This window comes from Carassius auratus, chromosome 30 (genome assembly GCF_003368295.1).
Source record: "Carassius auratus strain Wakin chromosome 30, ASM336829v1, whole genome shotgun sequence".
In the NCBI taxonomy this organism is placed as follows: Eukaryota; Metazoa; Chordata; class Actinopteri; order Cypriniformes; family Cyprinidae; genus Carassius; species Carassius auratus.
The window spans coordinates 19,985,794-20,004,544 of NC_039272.1; the positions used below are offsets into that span (position 1 = coordinate 19,985,794).

An 18,751-nucleotide genomic window follows, 5' to 3' on the forward strand; every position below is an offset into this window, starting at 1 on the left:
AACAAATGTTTTTTTGAGCAGCATATTTGCAGCAAATCAGTATAATAAAAAGATTTCTGAAGGATTATATGACACTGAAGGCTGCAATCATGGCTGCTGAAAATTCAGCTGTGCCTTTAGAGGAATAAATGACATTTGAAAATATAGTAAAATAGAAAACAGTCATTTCAAATTATAAATATATACAAACACATTTTTACAGTATATATATATATATATATATATATATATATATATATATATATATATATATATATATATATATATATATATATATATATGTTCATTTGGTGTGCGTTTGGTGTATTTTGCTTTAGTTTCAATTTCACTTGCTTTCTTTTAACCAATAAAAATGTATCTGTTTTGGTACAAAAGGGTTTATGATATTAAATACATTTGAACAATGCTGCAGATGTTTTACTACTTCTATGTACTGATGCTTTCACAAAACTAATCTCCTATAGTCTTTTCTCTCTCTTTCCCTCTTTCTCACTCACTTGCACACACACTCCTCATTTCTCTGTGTTCAGGTTGGTAAATGGGATGTGGTTTGTTAATTAGCCCTGAGCACACAGCCAGACAGGTGTTTTTTCTGCTCTTTGGACAGGTAATGCAGTGTTTGCATTGCCTTTAGAATGTGATACTCTTGGAGTGAGGTAAGAGTGAAATGTAACTCTGTAGAGTTGGTTTGCACTGGAAGAAATATGAACAGAAGGGTTGAGATAGATGTTATGTATAAATGAGAGGACATCAGTGGTGGTTTGGCTCACAAAATACACTCAAATAGCTAATAAAAATACATGAAAAAATGGTGTTCTGTGATAGAATTTGTGTACTGTGATTCACCATGCTTGTTGTCGAAGAAGTGTGTGTGTCTGCATGTGTGATGAATGCGATAGTCTTTACTATTGAATTGTGCTCCTTCTATAGATATGATTGTCAGGAAGACTGTTTTATTATTATTAAATTACAGTTATTACATCTGTCTGTAATGGGATTTTTTTTTTACTACTTTTACTTTATATTGGACATTTAATTGTTTCTGCTTATTTCCAGACATAGAACATTATTATCCGGCACTAACTTAAAGAGAAGGAGAGACGTGCTTAGTACTAAATTTGAAAGAAGTCCCTTAAAGCAAGGCTTTATTTGATACAGTAAAAACTGATATATTGTAGAGTTGTTATTTAAAGGGACACTAAGTAGGAATTACTCCCATCTAGTGGTGAAATTGTATTTTGCATTCAAACTAATTTTGCTCTCCAGCGCCTCGCTTTTTTCAAATGCGCGTTGCATCTACGGTAGGCGATATGTACCAAAAAGCTTTGACGGGATGTCTTCTAATAGCACTTCGTCGAGTTTTCCTTCAGGTGAACAGGTGTGTTATTTCAAACAAACAGCAACATGACCATAAACAAACGAATGTTACAGTATGAATTACTGACTGTGGAAAACATGAAATATTGTAATTAGTAGTTATGTCTTCTTTATTCGTTATATTTTCTGAATAATGTGCATTGTTAGATATAAAAAAATATTGTAATATAGATTGTAACACTGACTTACCTGTCGAGAAGAAAACTGGCCACTTCAGCGTCTCTTTTGAAATCTTTATCAAACATTAGCTCTTTCCACCTAGAAAAAGCTTCCCCGACATTAACTCTTGTTTTCTGTAATCTACGGTCACGTTTCCTTTTACGTTCTATTTTTGACTGTTTTGGCAACGATGTTTTCTTCTCCTGTGGCGCGGCATATGTATGGTCCATAATAAGAATGCAATCCAGACTTTTAAACTTGCCGGTGCAGTTTCAAGCGCCTCTCACTGCTCTGCACCTGCGTTTCTGGCTCTGACCGAAAACGCGTTGTGGAAACGCGTTGGCTTAGTACTTTTTGTCCCTCTCTGCTATTATAGTTTTGCAAGATGGCGGAACTACATGGAAGCCTCCGTCGACCTACCCGTCCCATGTATATAAAGATAATAAATTCTTCATTTACAAGGGTTAGTTTAAACATTGGCTTAGGTATTTGTACACCATTGAGGGCATATTTATGAATAAAAATATTGATTTTAGATAATAAAATACCTAAAAAGTTACTTATTGTCCCTTTAAAAAGCTAAATTTTCAACAGTCTTTACATAAATATCAAGTAATGATCCTATAGAAATCATTCAGAAAAGTTCAAATGTATAGTGTTTATATGAAATGAATTTATTTTTAAAATAAAAGCTTTTACTGTAACTTTTGATAAATTTTATGCATTCTTGCTGCATCATTCTTTGTTACAATGTATTCAACATGCAGGCTTTGGTTAAATATATATATTTATACACACTTTTGACTTTGAGTTCATGTCTTTCAGAGTGGGATAATGACGAAACTCTGCAGGTCCTGAGCTGAAGCTCTCCAGCTGCTCCTGAAGACTTGCCATCGCTTTGGCTCTCACACAGAGCTCTATCAGAATCTGGCCTCCTGAGGTCACCTGAGTCCACCCACCTCAAAATACCACCCCATGAGGCACTAGTACGTCATTTGAGAATATTTTGACTTGAGCTGCCTACACTGCATTCACATATTCTATGTTTCATTGATGAATTTGAAAGGAAATCAAAATGTCTGTCCTCTAAACGAAACGGTCAACAACTCCTGTATAGGTGCAAATGAATATCAGCCTAGATCCGCAGTCATCATTCACTAAAAAGTGCCATCCCACCACAGATGTTTAGTATATTTTATTATTCCAGTCCTTTCAAACTTCCAGTACAGAAGTGTTTATGTTCATGTGTATTGGTCAGACAAAATATGATTTAGACAACATTTGTTTGAGCAATAGCGTGTATCTTGTGTGTGTATGTGTGTGCTGTGCTAAATATTGCATAACGGCTGTGTCGTGATGAGTGGCGGGTGAAGTTGAGACTGCGGATCCTTCTAGAGTAACGCAGGCCAGGATGAGGGGCCACTGTAACACACACCACAAGACCTGAGCTCTCAGCCTTCCCACTGCAGTCTGATGAGTGTGTATGCATCTGTGTCTCACTCAGTCTAATGCAGTCTGGTTTGTTTGTCTCTCTGTATGTGTGAGCATGCATTCCTCCTCACATGTGCACACATTTGTCAATCTACTTTGCTTTTGTCTTATGTTGGATCTGTAAAGTAATCTGCTGGTCTCGGTTTGGTACGTTTTACGTATAGAGGAGCATGTAATATGCAACATGCAAAACTGCAGCAGGCTAATCACGTGATTCCAGGTCAAATGATCACACACAGTCTCTGATCCGAACACTTGATCTAAACCTGTCATTAGTTAACCACCTGATCTTAGATCGATCTGCAACATTTTAATTATTTAATGCATGGATGGAGACCATGAAAGCAAGAGTAGAGTTTCTCAATCCAAATGCCCATGTTAGTGTATCAGTCACTTGCACCGTCTGTGTGCATGTGCTCCAGTGAGTGTACACGTGACTGTGTGTTCTGTTTAAAATACCAGGTCACACAGGCCCAAGGGCAGACATTTGTATAATGTATATAAAATGTATCAAAAATAATGTATAAATAAAAAATCTTTAATGACAATGTTACAAGCTGATGTCATATTTAACTTTCATATGTTTGTTTTGTAGTATTAAAAGACATGTAAAAAAAAAAATATATATATATATACATACACACTATTATATACCATTATATGTACACTATTTTCACTTATTGTCTAGGACATAGGTTCTCATTAGTGGTCCTGAAGGCCCCCCACTTCAGCAAGGATCTATTGAATTGATTCAAAATGTATTAAAAGTGACAGTAAAGACATTTATAATGGGACAAAAGATTGTTCTTTTGAAATTATATCAGGCTTTCCACACAAAAAAAGCAGCACAGCTGTTTTTAATATTTATAGTAGTAAAAAAAAAAAAATTCTGAGTCACATCAGCATACTGATCCCAGAATGTTATTGTAAATGTAATTTATATTTTATGGTATCTAACAAACTTTATAGGTTTTGTGGCATATCAATTCTGCCTTCTTGAAATTTGTAAGTTGTTACAGTTTTAGTTTAGTGTGTTTAATGACAGCTATAGATGACCATAAGCTGGTGCTAACTGGAGGTGTGTGTGTGCTAGTGGTGAATAGTCAGAGTGGAGAAAAGAGCTAGGGGAATTTACTGAGATTATAGTGTATTGATACTGAAAGCAGATCTCTGATCACTGTGTGTGTGTGTGTGTGTGTGTGTGTGTGTGTCTGTTTGTGAGTGTGTGTGTGTGTGTGTATGTGTGTTCCTTGGAGACAGCTGGAACACTGTTCTAGGACTCGCTTTTAAAAGACTGGCTTAAATGCTGTTTTGTTAGTGGGTCACACATGGACAGGTTCAAGTAAAGTTGACTGGCTAGTGGCTATGGTTAATTGCTATTGTGACTGATAAATGTTATGAAAGAATTCTGTGAATGGGTTCTTTATTGACTAATTGGTTAAAAAATTAGAATACTGGCAGACTTATACAGTATCTTTGAATACTGGACTGATCCTAACTATCATAGTAACTGCATAAAATTAGTTTGAGTTTTTTGTTGTTGTTTGTTTGGATTTGTATTTGTGTAAGTTTTAATAAAGGAAATCACTGCATCATTGATCCTATGGTTGAGGTATATACAGTGTATTCTGTGAGTGTTTGTGTTTGAATGTGGCTGTCTTACACAGTTCGAGGTCAACTGTTTCACGTTGTCCTTCCACTATTATGTAGCCAAGTCCTTGTGAGTGTGTGTAATCAGTATTGGGTGGCAAATACGATAGAGCCTCTTAAAGAGAGAGAAGGTGTTAAAGCACACTCACTCTCATAAACTCCTCTCAATCCACAGGGTAACAGCAGCTCAGTAGTTGTCAGTGTGCAGGAATGGATGCTGAGGCTAAGAAATTTAAATTAATTCATGGAATTTATATTGAAGATCTGATGGATGCTGACTAAACTTAAAATTGATAAATTAAGTTTAACTGAATTGTGGTTTACCTTTTATATATATATATATATATATATATATATACCTAAGAGTGGTGTCAATATTTCAACTGTAATTTAATTAATTATTTGTATTATTATTTGAAGTAGTTCATTGTTAAATATAAAAATGAGGGATTTAGTTAAATTGTGGATGTTCCCTCTTCTTTCACTTTAGCTAACCATCCTCTTCATTCTCCTTTGTCACTCTCACGTTTCTTAGAACGGATCCTCTCCTCCTCTCCCTCCCTGTCTCCGTCTGTCACTTTCTCTCTCTGGTGGTGGTAATCTTAACCACTAAAAGGTGCTAACTCCTATTAAGCTGTCAGAGCTCTGTGTGTAAGCCAATACGGCCAATCACTTATCAGCAGCACTGACAGACTGAAACAGTGTCATCGTGGTAATCGGAGACACTTCAGTTTCGGCACACACACTCTTACCTACAAACATAACTGTAAGGGAGTAAATGCATACATGCTCACTTAGACACACACCCAAACAAACACATATACCATCACCCAACATCTACAGAAACATACAAATACTTTCATACACGTGCATTTGTGTTTGTGTTGTAGGGCCAGATGTGATGGTCAGGTTATTTTTGGACAGTGGTGTAGAGTAGCACAGTAAAGCTGATGTCCAGGTAACCATAGCACAGCTAAGAAAGTGAAATATGACCACATGGTTCAGTCCAGCATGTCACTCTCAATCTCTACCACACACCACACAGGTGACGGGTGAAATGGAGAAACGATTACAGGAAAATAAGAAAGGGAGAAATCAAGATTAAAAATGTATAAATGGACATGTTATGTCAGAGCTTTTGATGCATGTCAGCACTCTATTGAAAAATTCTTCACATTCTATCTGTTTAATATGTACATTTTAGGAAAATTCAGATTAAATTGGAAACATTTGTTACATAACTGTTTTCTATTAGATTTTTTTTACATTTATTTCTGTGACACTATAACTGAAGAATCGCGTGATCCTTCAGACATCATTTACGCTGATGTGGTGCTTAAGAAACAATTCTTAGTATGATCAATGTTGAAAATAATTGTGCTGCTTAATATTTTAGTGCATTTTTTTTAGAAGTCTTTGAACTCTTTTTCAGCATTAATAATAAAAAAAAAACTTACTGACCCCTTAGTTTTTTTTTTTATCCTAATATTACTGTCGGTTGCTCTCTTTCTCCCTCTGTTTGGATTTAAGTTACTTTTTTATGGTCATTTTTTTAAAAAATAAATGTCTTTTTCCGATTTTCAAAAATTGGCATTTACTTTATTTATTAGCTTAAACATGTCTTACTTATTTCAATCTGAAAGCATGCTGTGTGTTTTTATGTCTTTCTTTCATTTTAATAGTACCACTGCTGCCAGTCCAGTTGTAGTTGTATAAGTCTCCTGCATCCACTAGGTTTGACTGCTTGTGTCCAGTGTAGGCCAGGCATGACTAATGAACCACTGGTAAGGCCTGTGGTTTAGATTAGGACTGAGATGGCCTCGTTCACGTTGTTATCCATGTGGTAACCACATATAGGCATTAAGCTCAAAAAAGCAAAGCAAAAGTTCTGTATAATAATTTGTAAAACCATTCTTATGTTAATTGTGGCATTATATAACAAAATACATATCATAATTGATTGAGCATGCTTTGTAGGAAATAATACCACTCTTCTTTTTTTATGTCTGTCAATCTCTCAACCTCAAGAGGAGAGCCATTCTTGTCACCATATCTGGCCATGGCTCCTCCTCTACTCTTCCACCTTCTCCTCCTCCTCCTCCTCTCTCCACAGGTGTGTGCGGGTGGAAGTGCTCATGGGAACAGCAACAGTAGCGCAGATGGCCCCAAAAGATCCTGTGCCGAGAAAGTCAAATGTCAACCAGGGATTTTACTTCCTGTGTGGCTGCCACAAGACCCCTCCCTGGCAATGCAGTCAGTAAGAGCAGTGATCTACTTTTCATGTCTTCTCTACATGTTCCTGGGTGTGTCCATCATTGCTGATCGCTTCATGGCTGCCATCGAGGTCATCACCTCACAGGTGCACAGCAACACAAAGTAGACACAATGATAGATAGATAGACAGGTAGGTAGGTAGGTCTCTGTCTACTCACCGTCCTATCATAACAATAAGGCAAAAATGCTCTGCCAAAAAATAGAAATCACATTGCTTAGAAATTATTCTAATATGCTGTTTTACTGCTAAAGAGAAATGTGTTTCTTATTATAAAAGTTGAAAACAGTTGTCCTGCTTAATATTTTTGTGGAATCTGTGTTAAGTTCCACAATCATTTGAAATATCTTTTTCTTTTTTTTTTCTTTTTTTTTTTTTACATTATAAATGTCTTTACTGTCACTTTTGTTCAATTTAATGCATCTTAGCTGTATGAAAGTATTAGTTTATTTAAATACAAATAGGCAATACGTCATGTTTTATGTATATATATATATATATATATATATATATATATATATATATAATTTTTTTTTTTTTTTTTTTTTTTTTTTGTATGTATGATTTTCCAGCTAAAAAGACTGCTAAATTGACTGCTTAAATTGACTTGTAGCGTGATGTGATATATTGGTGGCCAAAATGACCAAAATATTATGTTTTTATATACTTGATGTGTCATATAGGAGAAAGAGGTGACTGTGACAGGTGCAAATGGAGAAAAGACAGTAATGACAGTTAGAATCTGGAACGAAACTGTATCCAATCTCACTCTGATGGCCCTGGGTTCATCAGCCCCTGAGATATTGCTGTCAGTAATAGAGGTACGCACACATTTCCAAAACAAACCAGCAACTCCCATCATCCAGTAGTTTAGCACAAGAGGCGTGAAGTGTGAGGGGTTTTTTTTTTTCGGGTTAATTATTAAACAACTGACACACACAAAGTCACCTCATCACAATGATGACTTCAGCTGCTATTCTTCCATTTAAAAGCATAATTTAACTCGATGTGGTTTAACACCAAAGCCATCAGTTAAATATTTCAGATGTCAGAAAGGGCTCTTTTTAATTCTTTGTAATTGCATTTGGAGATTTAAGAAATGATTCCCCAGAAATGTCACATTATTGCAAGATTCGGTCTTTCCTAAACCATTAAGAAATATAGCAACATACAGTGTAGTAAAAATAATATTACTGTACATCATTCAGTGGCATTCAACTGCCATTGGTTTAAATTCCAGTTAAAAAAGTCCCTAAAATGCTTACTAGAACTTAACAAAAAGTTCACACATCTAGCAGACAAAAAAGCTTGACAAGGGTGCTCAACCACATAAAATAAAAAAGGTAGAAAAAGTTGCCACACCATAGCTCCACTTGTTCTCACCAAAGGTAACATTTTGAGCCAGGGCTCTACATCAGTCAAGGACCAGTTTTTCCTAAATTAATAACTAACACCTGAAATGTATGTGTCACTTGAAAACATATTGTATATTAAATTACACATTATTACTTGCGAAACATGGTAGTGTTGTTCTCCTTCTGTGTTTGACAGGTGTGTGGACATGGTTTTGAGTCAGGAGAACTGGGTCCCGGCACCATTGTCGGCAGTGCTGCATTTAACATGTTTGTGATAATCGGGGTGTGTGTGTGGGTGATACCTGATGGAGAGGTGAGGAAGATTAAACACCTCAGAGTTTTCTTTGTGACTGCATCCTGGAGCATCTTTGCCTATATCTGGCTCTACCTCATCCTGGCAGTCATAAGCCCTGGCATTGTACAGGTGTGTGTAATCAGAATATGTTTGCATAATGGGCAACGATTTATCGTGATTAATTGCAACCAAAAGTTTTTATATAATACGTGTGTGTGTGTGTGTTTGCGTGTGTAATGTGTCTATTTATTATGTATGCATAAAGACATGCACATACAGTTTATATTTTGAAAATATTTACATGTATATGAAAGTGAAAGTAGTGACATTTGCCACATATGGTAACCTGTACTTGGAATTAGTATCTGTATTTAACAAATCCAAGTGCGCACACACACACACACACACACACCGTGAACACACACTCAGAGCAGTGGGCAGCTATTTGCTTCAGCGCCCAGGGAGCAATTGGGGGTTCAGTGCCTTGCTCAAGGGCACTTTAGCCATGGGTATTGAGGATGGAAGAGAGAGCTGTTGATTCACTCCCCTAACCTACAACTCCTGCTGGCACTGAGCCTCGAACCTGCGACCTTCAGGTTATAAGTCCGATTCGTAGGTCTGACATTAAATATATATATATATATATATATATATATATATATATATATATATATATATATATATATATATATATATATATATATATATATATATATATATATATATATATTCATGCATGTGTGTGTATTTATATATACACATAATAAATAAACACAGTACACACACATATATTATGTACACACAAATGTTTATTTTGGATGCTATTAATCACGATTAATGGTTGCCCAGCACTAATATATATATATATTTTTTTAGGTAAATCTCTAGGCCAATTCAATTAACTTATTTTCTTGTGTCTATGTGTGTGTGTGTGTGTGTGTGTGTGTCTGAGAGAGGTCTGGGAGGCTCTGGTCACTCTTTTCTTCTTCCCTGTGTGTGTCTTAATGGCTTGGGTAGCTGACCGGCGCCTGCTCTTTTACAAGTACTTGCACAAGCGTTACCGTGCTGATAAACGTCATGGTATCATTGTGGAGATGGAGGGTGAGCTAGCACCCAGAGGCATTGATGCCATTATGGGAGAAAAATATCAAAACAGCACCACAAGCGTCAATATGGAGAAAACCAAAGAAGCTGAACAGGACAGAGAGGAGGTGAGAGAGCAAATCAAAACAGAGCAAAACCTAATCAGATCTTTCTTCTATGAGTCAAATTTTGGTGAATGTTCTTGTGTTCCAGTGGCATAATTCCAATAAACATATACATATACATATATATATAGATAGATAGAGAGAGAGATAGAGAGAGATCATGTGACATTGAAGACTGGAATAGTGGCTGGTGAAAATTTAGCTTTGCCATCACAGGAATAAAATAACTTTTAAAATAAAATAGAAACCGATTATTTAAATTGTACAAATACTTCCAATTATTAATGATTTTTGTATTATTGATCAAAGAAATAAATACTTGATACTTCTTTCAATATAGCAGTTTTTAGTATAGTAATAGCAGTACTACTGTAGTCGTATATTAATTGGGATATTGTACAGTCAGTCTGTAATAATAAGAGTTTGCAAAACAAACAGGTTAATACCATCCTGTTCACCTGACCAGACTTGGTCACCCAGTTGGATGTGGTCTCTTACATTTAAAGATGATGAGCAGAAAATGAAATAAAAAAAAGGGTTTGGAGGTAACCATGACTGTCTGTGGTTGCAGGTGATCCGCATGCTTAAGGAACTGAGAGAGAAGCATCCAGATAAAGACCTGGACCAGCTAATCGAGATGGCAAACTACGCCACCATGCAGAAACAACGTAAGAGCCGGGCCTTTTACAGGGTGCAGGCAACACGCATGATGATCGGTGCCGGGAACATACTGAAGAAACATGCAGCAGCTGAACAGGCAAAACGTGCCGCTGGAGATTCAGCGGAGAATGACCTGGCCACCTGTTCTCACATTGCTTTTGAGCAGGCACAGTACCAGTGCAGTGAGAACTGTGGGAACGTAAGTGTGTGGGTCTGCTTACAGGGGGGAACCGGCACCAGAACCTTCCATGTCGATTACAGGACAGAGAACGGATCAGCCAGTTCTGGGGCAGATTATGAGTATTGTGAGGGAACAATCATATTTCAGCCTGGAGAGACACGCAAAGAAATAAAGGTGAGAGAAACACACAGTGGCGATGTCTGATCCATGAACAGAATATTATTTTGAAATACATCTCTTAGATTAATTCAACCAATTCAATGTGCAGAGTGAATCATCATGTTATTACATATTGTATTCTGAAAATGAATCTATACTTTCTCAGTTAACACACACATTGATAATATAGTCCAACACAGCAATAAACAGAATATGATGCTAAAATATTCATCATAAATTCAGATTAATAAGTGAATAATTTGTAAGTGATTTTAAAATTTTAAAATAATCTGATAAATATTTAAATAAATATTTTATAACATAAAATGGTAATATAAAAATTTAAAGAGCAAGTGAAAACAATATATATATATATAGTGAGTACGTATTCAGACCCCCTTAATTTTCACTCTGTTATATTGCAGCCATTTGCTAAAGTTCTTTTTTTTCCTCAATGTACATACAGCACCCCATATTGACAGAAAAACACAGAATTGTTGACATTTTTGCAGATTTATTAAAAAAGAAAAAATGAAATAACACATGGTCCTAAGTATTCAGACCCTTTGCTCAGTATTTAGTAGAAGCACCTGTAACGAATTAAAACTCCATGATCATGGGAAGAAGGAGGCGGGAACCGGTGGACAATCAAATAGAAACTTTAATAATCAAAATAAAGACAAAACAGTGTGTCAGCCCCTCACGGATGACTGACGCGCACAAATAAAAACCAAACAAACTAAAACCCAGGCCTGGTCCTTTCTCGTCCGTCACTGTCGACGCTCCGGTTTTATATCCCTCCATCTCCTCCGTGGGACTCGAGACCGGTGGGTCGAGCAGGTGTATATTTAAATAAAATGCTGTTCTTTTGAATTTTAAAAAGCAGCACAACTGTTATCAACAGTGATTAATTATAAGCATCAAATCAGCATATTAGCATAATTTCCAAAGGTTCATGTGACACTGAAGACTTTAAAATACATTGAAATAGAAAACTATTTAAAGTTATAATAATATTTTAGAATATTACTGTTTTGAAGTGATGACAATTTAGGCCTTATTCAAAAACATTCTAAAACTTTTGAACAGTAGTGTTTGCGTTTGAGTTTAATATGATTCAGTTGTCTTAAGATGGATGTGCGTATGTTTTGTAGGTGGGAATTATCGATGATGATGTGTTTGAGGAAGATGAACACTTCTTTGTGCGACTCTCAAACCTGCGAGAGGGTGAGGGCGGGACCAACACTGATGGTGCCCGACTGGTTGAACCTTTCGTAACCACTGTAACTATTTTGGACGATGACCATGCGGGAGTCTTCGCGTTTAGTCAGCGGGAGCTCTGCGTGGGTGAATGTTCAGGTGTGGTGGAGGTGCCGGTGAACCGGACATCAGGTGTGCGTGGGACTGTAATGATTCCATATCACACAGAGGATGGTTCTGCGCGACAGGGTGTTGACTATGAGCACACACAAGGAGAGCTAGAGTTTACCAATGAGCAGACTAGGTAATAGTTCACACTAAAGTTTTCTACACACAAAATGGGAGTATATTCTCTTTACTTTTCAGATACACACAAATGTGAATTTATGTAAAAAATTAGGTAATTATATAAATAAATAAAAACTTAGTGGATGTACGTTTTAATGCATGAGGGTGTTAAATTTATTGTGGAGTATTTTGGTAAGTATCTCAATAAGCAGTCTGGCAGTAGCACTTAAAACCTTTAATTATGGGCCATTGATATACTTTACTAACATATGCAGTGTATTTATGATTTTATAAAGTATTATAAATTAACATACACTAACATTCAAAAGGATTTGTGTACATATTTTTTTTGTTTTTGAAAGTAACTCGTGCTCAAGACTGCATGTATTTGTAATATTTCACAGTATTACTGTTAAAGTCAATTTAAAATGACTGTTTTCTATTTCTGAAATACATTTTCAGCGGCTATTACTACATTACTGATGGGTGTAAGAAATATTTATTTTTATTGTTCTCAATGTTGCAAGAGTTTGATGCTTAATATTTTTGTGCAAACCATGATGCATGTTTTTATAAAGAACAGCACTTAATTGAAACAGAAATTTTTGTAACAACTCAAAATTCTTTACCGTCACTTTTTTTTATTATTATTATTTAATGCATCCTTGCTGAATAACATAAATTTCCTTTAAAAAAAAAAATAAAAATCATACTGACTTTTGAACGGTAGTGTATGTCAATTCATATCGACTATCATATATGTCAAGTTTTAGAATCTATAATATAAAATTTTTCAAATGCACAGTAAGCATTATGAAAGACTTAAGAATGCAATACTCTGAATAACTATTCTGAGCTGTAATTTTGTAGTACACTAATATTAAACCTCATAATATATACATAGCCATCTCTCTGCATACAAACATGTCACTATGCCATCACTTTTAAATTTCACCACTAGAGGTCTCTTCTACCCCAGTACTAATAATAAGATATCAGTTACATAAGCCTATTTTTGTCACCTTTAATGCTGTTTTCCTATCATCTCTGCCTGATACCTCCAGACCCCAACATGTTTGTGAACCACACCATTTCCAATATGATCTGTAGTCTTCTGTGTGAACTGCTGTGATTTTGATCTTTGGATTGTTTGATGTGTGCTCTGATGGAACCTACTCGGACGTCCTCAAGTGACTGTCAGTCTTGGCTTCTGAGCAGCAAATGTTTTTTTTTTTAAGTTAAAAATCAGTTTTAATCCAGTACTTATCCTGGGCTGAATGTTACACTGACACAAGGAGAGCACATGACGAACAATAACCAAAGCTTAATAAATTTACCTTTTATCAAAACCAATTACACAAATCTTATATGCTCAGTTCAGCAGTGGTTTGTAGAGAATAGAGCATGTACATGACTGAACACTCATCTCAGTTCGTCTGTGTGTGGATTAATTATTAATGCACTGCGTGTTAAAGTATTCATGCAGGCCTAACTCTGGTGTGATTTAAATGCTGAGGTCTCCTTTAATATTTCAGAGGTAAAACCAAGAGGAAATGAGTATTTGTCCTTTACTCTTTTTGTGTGTATCCACAGTAAGACACTACAGGTGCGCATCATTAACATGCAGGAATATGAGAAGCGAGAAAATTTCTACATTGTCCTTGAAGAACCCAAATGGCTCAAGAGAGGGATCTCAGGTCTGTGTGTGTGTTACTATTCTTTTTATCCATCCCAGAATCTGTTAAAGTATTTACATTTTTCTATGTGAGGGAATCTTCTATGAATGCTTGTGTATATTTAAATTTGTTAAGGCTATTGAGATTCCAATAGCCTCATACTCACCTCTCTCTCACACAAACACACACATTTCTATGACCAGTGTCCAGTTTCAGATCAATAACAACAGAAAAACAGTGGGGCAAACTAGACATGCGTCACACACAGTAACTAGATCCAACTCGGCTACATACACACTTCAGCCTCACGTTTGTGTGTGTATGTAATATGAGCTCATGTGTCCGAATAAAAGGAAATGTTAAAGAGAGAATTAACACCAGGTTCATTAGTGAACTAATCAGCTACTTAGAATCTCTTTCATTAACCCAAAGATTGATCAAGTGCTGTTGTAGATAAGTGTAGATGGATAGATAGATAGATAGATAGATAGATAGATAGATAGATAGATAGATAGATAGATAGATAGATAGATAGATAGATAGATAGATAGATAGATAGATAGATTAATAGATAAAATACACAGTTTATTTTAAATATTATTTTTAGTTTATTTTGTAGTATTTTTTTAGATGACTGTTTTTACTGTTCGATCAAATAAATGCAGCCTAGATGGGCATTAAAGTCTTCTTTCAAAAACTTTTGGGTCAACATTTGGACTAAAGTGTACAGATTCATTCATTGATTGATTCAATTTCTACTTGCATGCTGCATATAGATCTGCTGTTGAACCAGGGTAAGATGACTTTACTAACTCTTGGTATTTTGCAATGTATGTGCAGTTTATTTTATATAAATATTTATCCTTTCCTCTCCCTCTCATTTTCCCCAGCCACCCCTGGTCCAAAATTGGAGGACGCCAGACGTATCGCAGAGAAGGGAAAGCCCGTTCTGGGAGAACACCGCAAGTTAGAGGTTATTATAGAGGAAAGCATTGTTTTCAAGGTACATAAACGTCATATGTATACATACAGGAGCAAACTATGGAAGCCCTAGTAGGCCATGGATTGTTATCTTTCTTTCTCGTTTTCTCATATACAACGTCATTTTCTGGTAATCTCAACACAACAAAAGATGTTTTCTCATGATGTCCAACCTTTTATCCAAGAGCAGCACTAACTGCAGACTTACCAAATTAAATAATAAAATACACAAAAATATAATAGTTACTTCTGTTCCAGAGTAAATAAACAGTAAAGATATCATCAAATCAGAGGTCTGTTTTGATCATAAGCTGTTCTACATGTAATGTTCACATAGTCAGCCTATCCAACAGAACTAATGAAAATCACAAACAAATGATGTAATATCATTTTATTTCAAATAAATGTGGGTGGAATCAAAGCAGCTCTAAAAGATTTTAGAATAGTTACCTGCTGCATACATCTAAAAGCACTCTGCCTGCACTTGTGGTGTTGAATGCTCTGTTGTTAGACCATTTAAAATTGGGAATTACACAAATAAATTTTTTAGCATGTCTCTGAAAAAAATTAGCAGTGATTTATTTATTTATTGTATTTACTTTATTAAGTGAAGCAAATGTTTTGTTGAAATGTCAGCAACAGTCAACAAGTCATAATGCGAAAACAACTTTTGCTATGTCAAGATCAAAAGAAAATGTAGTTACTTAAATTAAGTAGTGATCATAAAAAAGAAAAAAAAAACTAAAGTAGTTATAATCCATGGCCTTATAGGGCTTTTTTAACACATACATAAACTGAGTGCCCAGTTTAGTCAGTCTCATGCAGGCAGAAGTCATATAAGCTGTGATTGCTTCCCTCTCATAGGTCCGACAGGGAATGGCCCCTAATGGAGTCTTAGATGCGGTAGTAGACCACTTGCCTCAGTGTGAAGTGTGTTTTGGGATTGCCCTAAACTTCAGCCTTTAAACACTGTCTGAATGAATCACACCTAAATGCATGAATATTATAGAAGATTGCAATTAATTCTCATTTCTTCATCAAAGCTCTTTCCTTTTTAATTTGTTTATTAATTGAAAGCTTGAAAACTTAATGCACAGCCTACAGTACCCTGATTATTTTTCAATGAAACAAATTTGACTGAACAAGAACTGAGCATGAACAGTTCTGTAGTGCAAATCATTCAAGAATACTGTCAATATTACAAAAAGGATTTTAAAAAAGTGTGCCGACTTCTACAGAGCAATTGCTCAGTCTGATTGTTTGCTGTTTAATGGATATATTTCTCAATCACTGAGCTTTACTATGGTGTGCACATGTGTTTAGAATACAGTTGACCGTCTACTCAAGGATACTAATCTTGCTGAAGTAATTGGCACACACTCCTGGAGAGAACAGTTCATCGAGGCGGTAACAGTCAGTGCAGGTAGAATCAAATCATTTCAATGTCTATGCGTGTTTCTACATATGTGAAATTATTTATGCTGTGTTTGTGCCAATATAAACTGATGATAGATTATTTAATGTGATGGTAATGTTTTATTTATACCTTTCTCTTTTTCTCTCATTCTTTTCAGGAGAAGGTGATGAAGAAGGAGGGGAGCCTCAGCAACCATCGTGCTGTGATTATTTTATGCATGCAGTTACGGTGTTCTGGAAGGTTCTGTTTGCTTTCGTTCCACCCACAGAATACTGGAATGGCTGGGCCTGCTTTATTGTGTCAATTCTGGTCATTGGGATGCTAACCGCCGTCATTGGAGATTTGGCATCTCATTTCGGCTGCACAGTGGGCCTCCGTGACACAGTCACTGCTGTAGTGTTTGTTGCCTTGGGAACCTCCATACCAGGTAAATCTGTAACATAGCCTGTGTTTCTGATAATGTGGAACACAAGCAACCAACTATCATCTCCCTTTCCTCTCTCAGATACATTTGCAAGTAAGGTCGCTGCTCAACAGGATGAGTATGCAGATGCTTCGGTTGGAAACGTAACCGGTAGCAATGCGGTTAATGTTTTCCTGGGGATTGGAGTGGCCTGGTCCATTTCAGCTGTTTACTGGGAGGTCAAAGGTCAGGTGTTTCACGTAGAGCCCGGCTCTCTTGCATTCTCTGTCACACTTTTCACCATCTTTGCCTTCATTAACATTGGTGTGCTGATGCTACGGCGGCGGCCATCGGTGGGCGGAGAACTGGGCGGACCCAAAACGCTGAAGGTTCTGACTTCACTATTGTTCCTCGGTTTGTGGCTTCTCTACATCACATTCTCCAGCCTAGAGGCCTACTGTCATATCACCGGTTTCTGAGGAGACAGAGAAAGACAAAACAACCAGACTCAAACTAATGACATTCACATGAAATGAGTTATGTGAGAACTGAGCTATGAGAGAAATCAGTGTATTGTATATTCTGTGTACATAAAGTAGATTGCATTCTGTATAAACAAATGTACATGAAATAAAAGAATGAGTGAGATAGAGCAAGATTGCATGACTGCAATACTATCAGGATGACTGCACTGCTATAAGGATATCTTTAACTGTTGGTCGCCTTTGGTTTCAAAGCACATTAGAGGTATTATGAACTTTTGACATCACCAGACCCTCAGTAGCATGGAGGACTTTTAACACACTGCAAGATGTAGCAATATTTTGACGGGACTGTGATGTCTTTTTATATGCTGATGATGCTGACAAGTGTTTGATGTTCCTTGAAGAGATGCTAGGCCTCTCTCTGAGAGAAAAGGCCCTTATGGCTCTCCATAGAAATGACCATAGAAGTTAAACCGAACTTCTTTTCCAGTTTTACTTAAGTATGTCAGACATTATGAGACCTACCATGACAAGCTGATCAAAGAAAGAATGTATGTGATAATTATCATTATCATAATTCACATTGATATATTTACTGAGATAATAATGATTCTTATAAGGATGTCACTTCTTTAATTTGCTCAAATCTATTATTTCAGCATTTAAATGTAAGTAATCAAATGTAAGTAAAAATAAATAAATAATAAATTGAAGTGTTTGTTCTTATTGTGCATTGGTATTCTGATTGAAACGTTGAATTTGGAAATTTAAAATGAAATTACAGTTGCAACGATTTTGGCATGATCAGTACCACATTTCCAAAGTCCATTCCTTGAATTGTTCTGGTTTACTCATAATTTCCTTTAAAAAAATGAATAATAATAATGATAATTTTTATGAGCGTTTATGTTCCTTTTTTTTTACAGTAAACAGCAACAACATACACTTTGTAGAATTTTCGAGATGCGCAAACACGGTAGATAATTTTCCAGAGGGGAAGTTAAAAATTATGAATGTGAATTATTAATGTTGTAAAATTACTGCTAATTACACATAATAATGCGGACGTAATAACAACACTCCAGCGGTTTACAATATATATGTTTTTACTTGTTATGTTATTTGTGAGTGAAACCATTTTTTCTTTTTTTTTTATATCAATGAACGAATCTTTTTCGTGAACTGATTCAAAAACTTACGGAGCCCGACACATGACACGCAGGAAATAATATAAGGCTAAATTGTGTGCACGATTTACTAATTCGTTCCCTCAATGTACTAAACCGTGCACACGATTTAGTATATCGTGCGCACAATTTATTTATTTTTTCTTGCATGTCATGTCCAGGGATCCGTAAAAACGACTTGAATGAATGAAAAACCCGCCACTACAAACCATAGAAAACGCGCCCTTAGTTTGAGTTACATCAACGAGAGCCAATCACGTTCAAGCAATAAAGACCCCGCCCCTTCTTGGAAGTCAGAGAAGTCGAT

The 18,751-nt window shown here is 36.0% G+C and overlaps 1 protein-coding gene across 1 annotated transcript; it reads left to right on the top strand.

The window, feature by feature from the left end:
• Positions 1–2,415: 2,415 nt before the first annotated feature.
• Positions 2,416–17,967, top strand: LOC113049571 (sodium/calcium exchanger 2-like). Its single transcript, XM_026212011.1, has 13 exons — positions 2,416–2,522; positions 6,791–7,036; positions 7,633–7,770; positions 8,501–8,728; positions 9,556–9,810; positions 10,379–10,822; positions 11,962–12,311; positions 13,889–13,992; positions 14,862–14,974; positions 15,817–15,882; positions 16,276–16,375; positions 16,527–16,796; positions 16,875–17,967. The coding sequence occupies exons 2-13, from the start codon at positions 6,926–6,928 to the stop codon at positions 17,249–17,251; spliced, it is 2,556 nt and encodes an 851-aa protein (XP_026067796.1). The 5' UTR covers positions 2,416–2,522; positions 6,791–6,925; the 3' UTR covers positions 17,252–17,967.
• The last annotated feature ends 784 nt before the right edge of the window (positions 17,968–18,751 follow it).

Bases quoted from the DNA above. Each gene is read 5' to 3' on its own strand.
- LOC113049571 (XM_026212011.1), top strand. From the start codon at position 6,926: ATGCAGTCAGTAAGAGCAGTGATCTACTTTTCATGTCTTCTCTACATG. The intron at 9,811-10,378 runs GTGAGAGAGCAA...CTGTGGTTGCAG, and splicing joins CTGAACAGGACAGAGAGGAG to GTGATCCGCATGCTTAAGGA. The intron at 14,975-15,816 runs GTACATAAACGT...TCCCTCTCATAG, and splicing joins AGGAAAGCATTGTTTTCAAG to GTCCGACAGGGAATGGCCCC.